The 15433-nt window shown below is 35.6% G+C and overlaps 1 protein-coding gene across 4 annotated transcripts in view; it reads right to left on the reverse strand.

The window, feature by feature from the left end:
* Positions 1 to 788: 788 nt before the first annotated feature.
* Positions 789 to 15433, reverse strand: part of LOC148237161 (protein tiptop-like) — a 490960-nt gene continuing 476315 nt past the window's right edge. For 3 of the 4 annotated variants that reach the window (XM_088181923.1, XM_088181924.1, XM_088181922.1), the window contains 2 exons: positions 11066 to 11240; positions 789 to 5421 (listed from right to left, as the gene is read on the reverse strand). In XM_088181923.1, coding sequence (XP_088038049.1) covers positions 2130 to 5421; positions 11066 to 11240 — 3467 coding nt within the window. In that variant the 3' untranslated portion in view covers positions 789 to 2129. Of the gene's footprint in view, positions 5422 to 8519; positions 8659 to 11065; positions 11241 to 15433 lie in introns of those variants that run through there. The other variant, XM_088181925.1, reaches the window with a different exon arrangement.

The following is a 15433-nucleotide window of genomic DNA, read 5'->3' on the forward strand; positions in this document are numbered from 1 at the left end:
AATGTATTAATTTTTATATAATTCAGATTGATTCATTATTAATTTTGAGCTGTATCTTGAGCTTCTTTAAAATATTATATAATCATCGCTGTAAAGCTTACTTCTTCTCTATATACACCACAGCATATAAATTAATTAATTTAATTGCTTTATAGATGCTGAAGATGTGATCTTAATACCTCTTTGTTGAAAGATCAAGCTGGATGAACAGATGTTTCTTACTAAATAAGGTTTATTGTAATACTTATTATTATTGTTTGTTTAACATACTTACCTATATTATCTTAATAATTTTATTTATTCACATTTTATGTCAGGTTATTGTGGTTGAAATAAAAGTCGACCCATACTTTGTAACATACATATTCTTTTGAGCTTTTATTTGCATTTTAATATACAACAAAATATTAAATAATATAATAATTTGGTAAAATCAATATTTTTTATCAATAATTATCAAGAGTGAGCAAAATTGTCTTGATCAGAGCTAGCGTATACATGTCGTTTGTAAATTTTTTTATTCACGTATGTTTTCATTTACAATCGTTCAATAAGAATATTATAGATAATAATAATAATCATAATAATAATAATAATCGTTATTTCTTCAGATAAAATACAATATTTTTTTTATTCAGTTAAAAATCTTATTTTTTTCTTGGAAGAGTCGTAGATTATGAGGGTTACGTATACGAATGTTTCATTTTCACTATTTTCAGTAAATTTATAATTTATTGTTGGTATACAGAGTACTTTCGTTTTAATTTTTTTATATAATAAATATTAAGTTTTATTCTTCATAGGAAATAAGTATACTCGTTTAAGCCTATCGTTATTAACTTATTATTTACAAATAAATCTCATTCGATATCGGCATCTCGCGGGAGAAAAATACTTCAGAAGCTTTTAAGTCTTGTAAACGTTTAATCAATTGACTAATTAATGCCTAATCATATGAAATCATATCACTATAATATGTATAATGTATATTTATATACGGATTCAAATAAAATTTAACGCTATACATGAAAAATATATAAAATGTATACTAAAAAAAACTTGTTAGTTCGGACTGATCACATATTAAACGAGGCGAACCTCAACGATTAAGTAACGACGCCCATTTTATAAGCTAAAACCATTTTTTTATGGTTTTAACATTCGATGACATAATTTTTCGGACGAAACAATATACATTTACAACAACAAAAAATAAAGCAAATATCAATTAGCCGCCAAGTATTGCCAAATAGTACACTTCCGAAATCTTAATTTTTAGATTTTTTTTTAAATTTATTTTCGATTACATTATAGAACCAGAATAATAATTTTGACTATTATTTTTAACACGTATACTCGCTAAGTATAATTTGAACCCCAGTCTGTCTCATCGGAGTTGGCTAAAGCGCCGATCTCCGTTTGAGATTTTGGGACAATCCAAAAAGGACTAACTATTAACTACACTATCTAAAGACGGCATATCTTAGTACACGACCAAACGGAGCTATCCGACTGTGACTCGTATCTTCATCTTCTTCAGAGATTCATCTCAATTAAAAAAATAATAATAATATTAAGTATACAAAACAACCGTAACTCGCTGAAATGCAACCGGTCGATGAAACGAGGAGTACATAATTTATACATCACTTAAATAATAATCACATTGTTCGTAATATCCTCGAGATTCATCCCAAATCGGTTTAGAGACTTAGCTAATTGTTCGTTCGTATCAAAAACAAAAAATAAACGCGTTCAGCTTGTGTGACTACGTCTATATAATATATAAACTTCCCTGAACATTCACACCGGGAGTAAAATATAAATTATTATACATTATGTTTTTTAGCCTAAGAGCTTATAGGACTATGGCATACTTGATTTTTGATGTAGCGAGATATGGTAGCATCACATGTGCCGCTTATTATAGTGGCACTCATCCATACTAACTACGGCTACATTATGTACACATATACAGCAGTTAGGAATGAATTACGAATTTGATTCTTTTTCAAAAGAGTAAATATATATATATATTATGTATGTATATATAAACGGTGGTCGGCTCTGTTTGCCGCTAAACATTGTAAAAATAAATCTGAACTAAATTACTGACATAGTATACATATTCACACGTATTTGCTCGACAATTGCTTCGCGAGCTCGGTGTATTTTAGAAATTTCGAATGGGGGCTCTCCTCGAAGTTGGAGGGCTGAGGTGGACTGCGCGGTCCCGGCGTCGTCGAGCTGGACGTGGCCGAGGAGTTGACGCTGTTCTTGCCCGTTGGAGACACTGCAGCTCCGCCGCTCTGTTGAGTGGCCTTCATGGACACTGGGTCGGGGATGACTCCGTCTTTGACGAAGTGCATCTTGGATAAGTGATGGCGATAGGCCCCTTTGGAGATGAAGGGCGTATCGCAAAAAGCGCACTTCATTATAGAATCGGCGGTCATGACCGCATCGTTGCAAGCCCAGCTGAAAGCCAAGATTGCTCCCGGAGTCGGACCTGTCGTAGATGCCGGAGATGGCGCTGAACCTCCCGACGCTCCTCCACTAGCAGACTGCGAATTTCGGTGGTTAGGATGATGGTTTTCAGTCTTGTCGCATAACTTCTGCAAGGCGGCTAAAGGGTGGCTGCTGCCTCGCTTGCTGTTGCTCGAAGCGTTCTCGTTAGTCGAGCTTCCGCCAGATAAGCTATCGAACATGGACGACAGAGCTCCTAAGCTCCCCGAAGGCTTTCGATCGGCTCCAGGCGTGCTTCTAGGAGTCGCGGAACGATCGCTTGCCGGACTTGTGCTATTTCTAGAAGGGCTGTGTTGATTAGCGCCGCTCTGCGGACTAGGACGCGGCCTCGGACTAGCGCTACTATCTCTTCGCTTGATCAAATTCGTAGGCAATCTATCTTCTGACTCACCTTGTCTACTACCCGGACGAGAAGACCTGTTATTATCTTCTTCGTCCTCTATCTCCTTCTTAATATGTATAACTCCCTTGCTAAGATTCACCCCATCTTCTCTATCGTCTTCATCTGGAATCTCTTTCTTGATTCTCACCTCTCCGACGCTCGGGGAGTCTTCGTGCGAGTTCATCCTGTCCGAGAGCGGAGTCTGACCGCGCTTATTATCGGGCGTGGTCCTAGGAGTGATGTGATAAGAAGGCGGGTCCATTTTGCGGTCGGGCGTCAACGACTCGACTCTACTGCTCCCCCTCTCTGACATTGAGCTCGATTCGCTCCCACTTCTCTCCCGTCTAGAGAAGTTTTGAACTTGCTGATGATGGTGGTAGTTTCGCAAGATATTCATCGTCTGAGCGTCTACTAAAGGTTTCGTATAATCGACGCTCTCGTCTATGCCCAGTCTTTTTAGAATGCTGGAGCCTATTGGAGCGTGAGAAGTAGCTCCCGGTATTCCCGGTATCGAGCCGTGTCTAGACCTAGAGTCGAAGCTCTTTTCTATTAGTTGTTCTATAGCGTTTAAAACGGAAGGAGATGAGCTCTTTTCTGCGCCGCCCGAATCCTTAGGATTCGGGGACAGATCGGCCACGGAAGAGGGCGACCTGTGATGGCGAGACCCAGGCGATGGCATATCATCATTTATGCTCTTCCTACCCTCTCTGCTCGTGGGCGTCAAGTGACCCACTAGCAGCGAGTTATCGGGAGGTAATATATTATTAGACATCAGAGCGTTTTTGAGCAAGTTCCTCTGGCTGCTAGTTATCGGTCCGCCTACGCACTGTCTAATATGCTCTACAAATACGGCCGTCTCAATCTTATCGCCGCATTTCTCGCAAGTAATACGACTTCCAGCGCCGAGATCTCTTATCGGCTTCACAGGACCCATACCGACACCATCGCCATTTTTAAATTCATGCTGAGCGCGTTCCAATTCCAAAAGCTTTCTCACAGGTAAAGACTTCTTCCTCTTCTCTCGAGTCTGTCGCCGTCTACCTCCACTCTCAGTGATCGATCGCATGATATGCTCTTTATAATGCGAATTTTTAACCATATGATTACTTAACTCTTTCAAAGAACTGAATGCTTGATCGCAAACTTTGCAGGTCAATACTGCGCTAACGTGGCTACTGGGACCAGTGGCGGCAGGTCCGGTGCTATTATTCCCAGGAGGTCCACCAGTAGCTCCTTTGCTTTCATCGGAAGACTTCCAAGAGATGATCTGCTCTTGCGATATGATGTTAGTGTAATGCTGTGTCTGTTGCATGTGACTAGTCATCTCGGCTAAGGATCTGAAGCTTTGTCCGCACCACATGCATTTTAAAATCTGACGAGTTTGCTCAGCGCCTTTTCCTAGCCATACGTCTTGTCCTCGCACTAGCTTTCTAGGTAGAGGCATCGTCTCTTTTATGAGTAGATTGAGATCGTTTTGGGTTGGTTTAGCTGATCCGCCGGAGTTTGCGTTGGACGAAGCGGACGGAGACGAAGTCGGGGGTTGCAAATGAGGCGGTGGTAGATTAGGCGCTTGAGATGGAGGCACAGGAACATTCACTCCGCAATGCTTCGCCTCTTTCATGTGTACTGTCATATCGGCTAGTGTCGGGAAGCTCTTTTTGCACCAGACGCATTTAAGCACGTCTTTGGCTTGCTCTGCGCCTTTGTTCAACCAGTGCGACTGCCACGCGCTGTGCCTTCCTGCTGCTGTTCCAGGTAAATTAGTGCCTAATGCTGCGCTCTGAGCCACAGATCTAAAGAGCTCTTCGCCTCCTAGACGACTCAGTTCGCTCATCTTCTCCAGAGCCTTGGTGGCATCGCTGGGCGCGGGGCCCATGTGTTTCAATTTTCCATTCCATTCTACGGCGTTGTTGTTCTTAGGCGAGAGGCTAGCGGCCGCGACCGCTGCGGCGAAATAAGGCAAATGAGAGGCCACGGGCGAAGTCCAGGGAGAAACCACGGGTTTGTAGTCTAGAGGTCTGGAACTCTTGCGAGCAGGCGGCGGAGTTAAAGAATCTTCGGGGCCTCGCTTTCTACTGGTGACTGATAGATCGAGAGGACTGTTTTCTGAAGGCTTGCTTAAGTTTACCGCGTCGGTGTCTGAATCGTCTTGCTTGTCGTCACCGCGCTTAGTGCTGAAGTCCAGAGCGTCAGTGTCGTCTTGGGGAGAAGATGAAGGCGAGGGGGAAGGCAGTCTTCCGGCTAGGAGCGGTAGCAGAGGCGGCGGTGGCGGAGATCCCGAAGATCCCATTAGAGGGGAGACCGCAGACAAGGGAGAGACCAAGAGGCGACGATGGGCCTGATGAGCGGCGGCCGCTGCCGCTCCCAGATATGCTGCCATCGCCGCCGGAGCCGGAAGAGCTGGAAGCGCTCCCGGAAGGATCCCTGGAAGGCCCCTTCCGGAGTAAGCAGACTCACTCGATGGACAGCGAGGCGCTCCAGACGAGTCCCGCGACAGACATCTTGGACTCAGTTCCCTGCGAAAGAAAAAAATAAAAATGATTAGAAATTGTTCATATTATTAAAAATATATTTTTGTAGGGATTAAAATAATACCGGTATTACAGAGAAAAATCAGTCAATACCAGTATTGACTTAAATATCATTATTTTAATTAATTGGTAATAATAAAAAAAACATTCAAATACATAGGCACTGTTTCGATGTACAAATTATTTTAATTATATCATTATCCAGCACAGGTAATTATGTTCTTTTAGAAATTTGTTACCTGTGGATTTTTTTGTATGATTATGAATTTGTTTTTTTTGCAATTCCAACTATTATTGATTAGATATTCTCTTAACATAACTTATCAGAGATGCGAAATAAAAAGGGTCAATCGACAGCTAGAGAAAAGGAATACGTAAATACTGCCTAATATGAATATCCTTTTTGGATATCACTATTTAGGTTATTATCACTATTCCCCTACAATGAGCATTATTTTATTCTCCCTTTCTGTTTCAAGCAATATGGGCATCTTTGTTTCTGTAGTTCTAAGTCATGGAAATATCGTTTTTAGCAAATAAAAAGTACAGATTTGAAAAAAAAATAGGCGGAGTTTTTTGATATTACAAATTAAAATACCGGTAGTATTGAAGGTCGATGTTTGCCCCAATACCGGTATTATCGGTATTGCAATCTCTATTAATATGCATTTTTGCGTGAGGTCAATAAACATATTTTCATTTTGAATGTATGGGTAGAGATAAAAAATGGTGACTGGATTATTGCGCCAACGAAAATTGCGCACACGAAAATTTCCCACAAAGAAAATACTTAGATTTAAAGAGAATATAAAGAGAATTTCTGCTGTGCGCAATTTTCGTAAGCGCAATAATCACCGAATCAAAAAAACATAATTGTAAAATATTTTTCAATTAAAATCATAATAACATATACAGATATTATTTTTATATATATTGATCATCTTTGTTCAGAATTTTTGCTGTGCGCAATTTTCGTTTGCGCAATAATCACGGAATTATGAAATGTAGTTAAAAATGTGTGTTCATAATAGGGTCTAGTCTAGTACCCCCGTTCGCGCAAAGATCATGTTTTGGATTATTCGTACGCAAGTCTTTTTTAAAACATATTTTTTTCAGAAATACAATTGATTTACGCATAAATGGTATACAAAAAAAGTACACAATTCGAGTTATTTTTATTTTGTGATACAATCAAGGATTATATGAATGTTTCAAATATTTGTATAACATATTTTAGTGAACCATACCTAAAAAATGCATAAATTAGTCTTTGATAGAATCAGCAAAATTTTTCTGGTAGTAATTATTGTGATTGTGTTTTCGAAGACATCTTAAAAACATATTATTTTTTCTCAGTAGCTAAGTCCATATTTGTAACTATTAGTTATTTTTAATTTTTGTAATAAAAATTTAGAAGCTGCCTTCGCAGATCTATTTTATTATTCGATATAGTTAATTATATTATTATTTTAGAAAATTAGTTATAGTTTTTTTATTTAAAAATACGTGCAATTACTATCTTGCAATTAAAAATTAAATCTCTTCTCAAACATTCGAAAGATATTAAAATATAAGTTTACGTTGAAAATATTGTTTCAGCAAATCAGTCAATGCCTTTTTCATTAATATAAAATTGTAAAACAATAGTTTTTTAATCAAATATGTGCTCAAAAATTTGACAGATATTCAAATAATAGAACCTTATATCAAAAATGTTTCAGTAAATCAGTTAGTGCCTTTTTTATTTTTTTACAATATTTAAAAACTGTTTCTTGCAATACAAAATTGTATTGCACTATTTTTTTCATCAAATTTCTGTTGAAACATCTGACTTTTATGTCGCAAATAATGTTTTATAGAATCATTTTTTGCCTTTTAATTGATCTTTATCTACGATTGCAACTGATTTTTAATATATAAGTAAATACGTAATAGTTTTAAAATCAAAGAACGTTATTCACATTTTGGTGTAATTTCTCAAGAAGTAATGGAAAATATTTTTAGAGCAGAAATTTGACTCTGAATCATTGCAATAATTTATAAACATATGTATCTAATTTGTGCCAAACATTGTATCTATTATTAAAAAAAAATTCGCAATAACATTAATATTGTAAAAACATATCTAAAGCATAAATACAGCTTATAAACACAGAAAAAAATAAAACTTATACTACAAAATATTCTTAAAGTAGTGAAACATATAATGTCTAAATAAAATATTTTTATGTAGAAAATATGCTTGTAAAATAAATTCTCAGATTTATAAGTAAATATAAATTATTTCACAATACATGTTAAGAATTCGTATTAAATAAATCATAACACAACTAAATTATTGTATAATATATAAATCATGAAAAAATATGATTACCTTCAGAAAACAGCAGTTTTACGAATTATGTGATATAATAAAATGTTCTTAGACCATATTTTTGTCGGTTCAGTTATGTTTGTTCAAAGGCAAGAATTATTCTCTTTTAAGTGACCGAAAAGTTGCTATATATTATATTTACAAAATAACATAGCTGAAAATATACATACATGCCAGATATCTCGCGTATTTTTGTCAGTTGCATATAAATATAAATTCCGTCGGAATTTCAATTGACTGTTAATATTTAACAAAATACAAATTGACAAAAAAGCATATATTTTATAAAAAAAAAACGTAAAATTTTTCGATGGCGTCGAATTTTCAAATCTACTGTTACAAATATATAATTTTAACACAAAGAAAAAATCGATTTATCGATCAAATCAAATCGATTTTTAATTAATTAATATTGAACGGTTCGGAGCTGAGCTAAGATTAGATGATACTTTTTTCACGTAGATGTCGCTAGTGTCGCGGCGCGCTTTGCAATTTTCCGACTCGAGCTTTGAACATCGTCAAAAACACTATAATCCGTAACGAAACACTTTAAAACACGATCGGTATTGTACATAAATGCGTTTCGTTACCCTTTCGCGAACTTTCAACCGATAAACGAAAACTGATGCATTTATGAGCGTAGAACTTCGATGCACTTTTTGTTTGGGGGTGAAGTTATTTCTTATCAACTCGGGGGCTAGCGACTGACCTGTTGTGCAGAGCCCTCAGCCTGCGGTCGTACTCGACGATCATGCTGAGCAGGTCAATGTTGGCGGCGTGATCGCGTGTCGAGTGTCAAAAGTGTTTAGGCCGAGCGAAACGTAACACACGTCCCGCTCGGGCGGCCGGCGAGCCGCGAATGAAGACCCACCACCGGCGCGGGGGAGAGGGCAGAGGGGAGGAATAAAGTGCGCGCATGCGCGCCAGAGTCGGCGCCACGGGAAAACTTTGGATCAACCCCGACGCGATTATTATGGCTCTTCTGTGTGTTATTATAATATATTGCCTACCGTTCGCTTTTTAATTTGATAAAATGTACTATAGTTTTTATTTCATTCGATTTGGACGAATTTAGAGGTGTTAGGACCGCAATTGCACGGCTGTCATTCTTATACAAAATGGCGGTGCGCTTTTTCATTATTATGCTATGCAGTTTATATTGCACGCTTTTTATTGATTGCTTTTAGGAATCTGACGTTGTGCGCCGATTATTTTATATTGTAAATTATATTTATTATCATGTATGTATGTCAGGGGTATCCAAGCTTTAGTTTCGCGGGCTATTCGCTATTAAATTTAGTGATGTCATAATATGTAAATTAAAATTATTTAAGATGTTTCGTAGTAAAACCAATAGTACGGTATACTGTTTAATGTTTTTTTTTTATTATTCGAAAAATGTAATTATTTTGTGCAGTTTTAAAACATATACACATAAGATGGAAACTTTTGGTTTTTGTTTCGTATATTGGCTTTCATCAACTCACGAGTGTCAAACGTCATCCTGTTAAACGTCATTCATTTTTGCGCATTTTAACCAGAGGCAAAATCTGTCAAACGTCAAACAAAAGAGATAAGCATGTTTAAATGTAAATTTGCTTATTTTTACAATTTCAAATCATGTTTATAACTTAATAAAATAAAGATTTTTTGTTGCGCGGCTAAATAACGCGAGTGTTTTAATGAATTTATCACGTTTTAAGAAAAGTCTTACAATTTTAAATGAAGCATCCAAATGAACTACCATTTAATTTAAGTTTTAAAGAAAATTCGTTATATTCAACTAGATTAATGTTGCCATAAGCTAATAATATTTTCTTGCGAAAATTTAAAATGTTGGGAAATGCGCATACGTGTTATATAATTTAAAAACGATCTATATTTCGTTTAGAAATGCAAGCTAAAAATTTGCGCACACTTCACTGTCTGTCAAAAACAATTGTCCACCAATTTATTTTCAACAAGCATATTGTAAAATATTTGTATGTAAAATAAAATATTAAATTAATTGTAAATTCATGGAGGTAGCATATATAATATAAACTCCCCCTCTTTTGGGGAGAGTAAAAAATAAATAAAACGGTATCGGGGTTGCCAGCGCGAAAAATCCGTCAAGTCGGCCGCGTCACTCATTGCCGTTTTGGCACTTGCACATTTTATTCTGTCGTTTCGCGTGATATATGACCGAGCGGCACCAACCGCGGCCGTATCCCGCTGACGATTTACGACCTCACTCCAGTGGCGGCGCGGGGACAAACTTGTAAATCATTTTTCGTTCGTTTTACATTTATATGTAGTGCTTATGTAGCCCCTGTTACAATGTTAGGCCGTTTATTTAGTTTGACGATGAACCGAGTCATAGATAAAATCTGGTACTTCAAAGCAAAAGTTGTACTATCCACATCTTATAGAAAATATTAATAATTGTTGTTGAAATCGAATTAGTAATTATTCAGACTAGAATGTTCAACTGATAGAGACTATATATTTTTTAATTTTCACTAAAATAAATAATTTATGTTTTCTAGACTCCTTACTACTCTAATAAGGGGTGAGGGTATATTTATTTTAAATAAATGTGAAGTTGCTTGTAAAAGATGTATTACTGCAATAAAGCACTTCAAGAATTACTGAATATCAATCAAATAGAGATCATTACAAAAAAAAAAAAAAATATGGTACTCAATGACGGGCATTAGGTATCGTACATTTTATAATATAACTTTTATTTTTTTATTTTTTATTAAATCTTTCGTTGTAACCCGCGACAGGCGTAAGCCCAATGCGTTACAACGGGATAAATGTGAACCAACTAAGTAACACAAGCAGATAAACTGAATACCTATAAGTAAGTATTAACCATCAGACTGAAATTTATGAAGCAGTGACGTTTAATTAATAAATTACAAATTATTATGTGAAATATATTTAATAAATAATAGATTTTATTTTGCGCCTGGGATCGTTTTTTTAATTTATAAGTACATTTTTATAATTCAAAACATGAACCCGTGGCCTCTGGATTATTAGCTTAGACCTTACGGACTATTCCAACTTAAATATAAATATGTTTGCGACTTATCATCTTTAGATAATGTTTTGAAATTTCTATCAGTAGATCTGTGTCAGTAGAAAAAATGATATATTTGGCTTTTTTTTTAAATAAATATTTAATAATTGTAATTGCGGTGATTTTGTAATATTTTTAGTTTATTCAATAACTAGTCTATATTATATAAATAAAAAATAGCTAACCTGTCTGCGTTGGGATCCTGTATGAGTGTCGCTGGGATGCTGTGCTCTATATCGTGATCTGCGTCGGGCTGCGCCCCTTCGGACTCCGCTTCCGCCTCCTGCTCTGCGTCCCCTTCACCCTCCGCGGGGCCCTCTCCCGCCCGAGGACTTCCCTCTTCTGGACTTCCTTCCTCCTCTGTTGAACAAAAAAAAACGTACCGGTTAGTCACTCGTTACACACAATAAACAAACTACACGTGAAAGAAGCGACTCAAAGGAAAATATTTGTACATCTAGAACATTTTAATTGACGGATATACAGCTTCTTGTTATTGAAGAAATAAATAATAAACGAAAGGCTGTGCTGACAACTATAAACAAGGTATATAAAATTAAATATTTATATGATAGGCTTCGGTGGGTTTAATAGAATAATAACAGCAATTGTCTGGAAAGGCAGAGTAACGGCAAAACCAGATTGAAAGATGTCCTCCAGCACCTCAGTCAAGATTAAATATAGTAGTGCTTATAGATTGAGAGATAGCTTTCCAGTTATAAACGAGGAAGTGTAGATTTTATAAATAGCATTACATACAAATCGTTGATATAAATTTAATGTTTTATTACTACTGAACTAAGACACTTCATAAAATAATTTTATTATTAGTATGCTATTTTATTAGAATTTATTTATGACTGTATTTATATTAATGGAAATATTGGCTACTTGATAGCATTATAATAAATTTAATGATGTCTATTAAATTATAGTAAAAAAGTAATTTTAATTAATATTATATACAGTAAAATATTATATAATTTATTTTTCATGCCTTAACATGTTACCCAGATGAGTCACGTTTTCGTAATTATACTCTGATTCAAAAAATCTGTGAATTAAAATTTCATAGAGGACACGAATAACTTACGGATCGTAAAAGTAAAAGGCGTTATTCAAGATTTTTTGCAGACGTCGTTTACGTGTAGAGAGAATCTAATCGCTTTGAGATCTTTAGTGGAAATTTCTCTATCAAAAATTTTCCTAACGAGATCGAAAAATGACACATCGGCACTTTTCGATACTAAATGATATGCTGTTGACGGAAGCCCATTTCTTAATCAAAGAATCTTAATCACTTTACATAGGGAATGAATCCGCAACAGATTGAATGCGATTGAAACAATTTTAAATCATCAGCACACTAGTATTATTGCCTAATAACCAATATAAAATAAAGACAATGAGTTTTATATGTTAAATATTGAGAAGCCTTGTTTACATACATATCTATGCTAATAATTTATAAGTCAGCATCAGAGCGATACGAAGTTTTAATTCGAATCGCAATTACGATCGGCAGGAGCCGAGGGTTGGCTTATGACGCGGCGTTCTATAAATTTTCACCTCTCTATCTTTGCTTTGAGATTTATGAACACGTCATCTTATTGGCTTTGCCCCATCGACGGGAAATCTTCTCTCTCTCCCCGCTCTTTCCGAGCTGCGGTGTTTTCCTAAATAAACTTCACTACAATTTCCTTCTGTCACTCGGCACGTAAGTCTTGATACCAGCGCATTAGCGATTGCCTTCGCGCGATAGAGCAAAACTTAGCGCTCTTTAACGCCGTCCGAAGCAAATTTCAATATCTGATTTATAGCCTGTTTTTGCACATATCTATAATAAACAAACGTGCATGTGTGGCTTCTTAAATCGGCGGCAAAGTTTCTCTGTCGTTTCTCGGCATCGTGGGGCGGCTGCTAATGAAACCATCAGATCTGTATGAAAGATATAAGTTTGAATCGTGATCTCGAAGACAGGAAATGTTTCCATTTCTTGTTGTGTTGTTTTTTGAGCGCCGGTGGCAAGCTGGTTATAAACGCTCTAGAAATGAAATTTTCCTATTCTATACCTCACACGTGGAACAGCTTGTTAGCTGCTTTTTGCATGCGACAGCAATGACCACTGTATAGAATTTATCATACTGTCTTGCTTTTCAGATTCTACGTTTGAATATTTATTGTTTTCATTTTCTTCAAACACACTCATAAATGTATATATATATATATAATGTATACATAAATATATATCTGAAGTGTAAATATTTATTTTTAAGAAGCTTGAGTGTCTGGTCCGTAAAGTCCACACACTCGCTAGCTGCGGTACCTCACGATAGTGAAGAACCGACATTCAAATAGTTTTTAATAAAATATTTTAATTTTGCTATAAAATTTCTATTTCTAATTATTTTAGCTTGCAGAGAATATTATATACGTATAAAAAATGAAAAAAGGATAAATTTATTTAAAATCTCATAGCAAAAATAAAATATTTAATTAAAAACTATTTGGCTGTCGGTTCTTCACTATCGTGAGGTACCGCAGCTAGTGAGTGTGTGGACTTTCCAAGCCGGACGCTCAAGCTACTTAAAAATAAATATTTACACATCAGATTTTCACGAGATTCTAGCCCAGGTCTTTATTTATTAGTAGTTTATTTATCGTGCTGGTCGTTCAGATTATTTTTAATTTGCTTATTCTAGTATTTTACATTTAAATATTGCTTCTCAAAGCTTTATTTATATAAAATAGTGATTTATGAGTGATGTAACTGATCATTTTGCGCTACACGTTGAAATGCACCTTTGCACTTATTTCAGAAAATAAAAATTGTATGTCATACCTTTTTAATAAAACAACGATTTGATAATTAAAAAATATAGCTCTGTAGAAAATTTAATTTTCGCATATTTGTCTATTTAATTTGGAAATATCCCATCTATTTTACATTTTAGAACTTTCTATTGCATTTAAAATTATTTATTTCTAAAATTTCTATATATTTCTATATAAGAAATGTAATTTTTTCTGAATTATAATTATTTAGCATTTAATCAAATATTTAACAATTTCAGAATCACTTAGAGATAATTTTATTGCAAATTTCTAAAAATAAGTATCTCTAGTAATTATTTAAAAAGTTGACAATTTCAGTATTATTGTCTTGTTAATGTTGTTTATATATCTTGTCATCTGCATAGGCGTAGATTTGTTTTGAATTGTTATAAACTTTTATCTCTGATTGCTTTTTCTATTGTAATGGTAAATTTAGCTCACGTTTGAAGATTATTCAATACAGAAAAGGCTTTTAACCTGATTTTTATGAACCTATTTAATAATTAATCTATTTTAAATTTTTACAAGCCCCAGTGATAATCTGCGATTTGGGCGGATAAGAGCGACTTGAAAATACACATTTTAAATTAATCAAAACAAAAAAATTGTGTCTATATAAATATAAAGAAGCTAATAAAAATCACTGCAGTGTGCCTAGCATGTATCTAAATTACTGTTGCGTGTTTCAAAAATTTCAGAATTTAAATTTTAAAAATATGTAAAAGGCCATTCTTACAACACAAGTCTGTTTCTGCCCCAAATTGTCACATTGGCCTGATAAGCGGGATACGCTGCTTTTTTGCTTTTAATTTGGAACATACGAGACTCGCACTAAGCAAAGCTACGTTTAGTACCCACTAATATGACACTAAGAAGATCAAGAAATCAGTGGCTTTTCACTTATGAAGAATATTTTGACGAAGAAGATAATTTAAGGCTACGAGAACATGATTTAAAACTGTTGATGCATATAATGTATTTATATCTATTGCCAAGAATTTTTCATGGAGTCTGTTTTAGGTTGTAACTTCTTATCTTCAGCCCTTAGAACTTCAAAGTTTACCTTTTCAGAATCTAGTGCTTTCAAGGTATAAAGCGATGGTATTGGTTTTGTTCATAACCTCGCCGTTTTCGCTAATCGCCCCGTCGTTTTTCGCGTCACGTGACACACGCGTTTGAAAAACGGCCCCGGGCTGAATGCAGACATGTTAATTGAATTCGTCGCCCAAAGGGGAAAGCGCTAATTAAACGCGAGAGCTTTTCTTCTGGGGCGCCTCTTTGTTGGCTTCCTGCACACGCTGCCGATGGCTCCTGCTCCAGATGTCTCGATGCAGGAAATGAGACGGTAATCGCTTTGATGGCGCTCGACACCTAGTGACGACCCCCTTTATGCCCCGTGTGTGCCCCCACATTGCCCCATCCAGCCGCCCATATCACCTTTGCCGCGGAAAACGGTGCCTAACACACTCATACTCTTGTGCGATCAGCCGGAAATGTGAGCGTTAATTTTCCAGGAAAATTAAAGCACACATAGACATTTTATAATCTTATTTTGTGGACAAATTTATTTCATGGAATGTAATGTTGATTCCTGGCAAAAAGTAATAGACAATCGACGCTTAACTAATCATCAATACAGCTTACACGTACTTAAACACTGTCCAGTTTATCTTAACGGAATTGATTACTTCCATCAACAGCTCCAGTTGTTCCCAAAG

The sequence above is a fragment of the Plectrocnemia conspersa genome, unplaced genomic scaffold (assembly GCF_051122295.1).
Source record: "Plectrocnemia conspersa isolate PC_06_02 unplaced genomic scaffold, ASM5112229v1 ptg000003l, whole genome shotgun sequence".
In the NCBI taxonomy this organism is placed as follows: Eukaryota; Metazoa; Arthropoda; class Insecta; order Trichoptera; family Polycentropodidae; genus Plectrocnemia; species Plectrocnemia conspersa.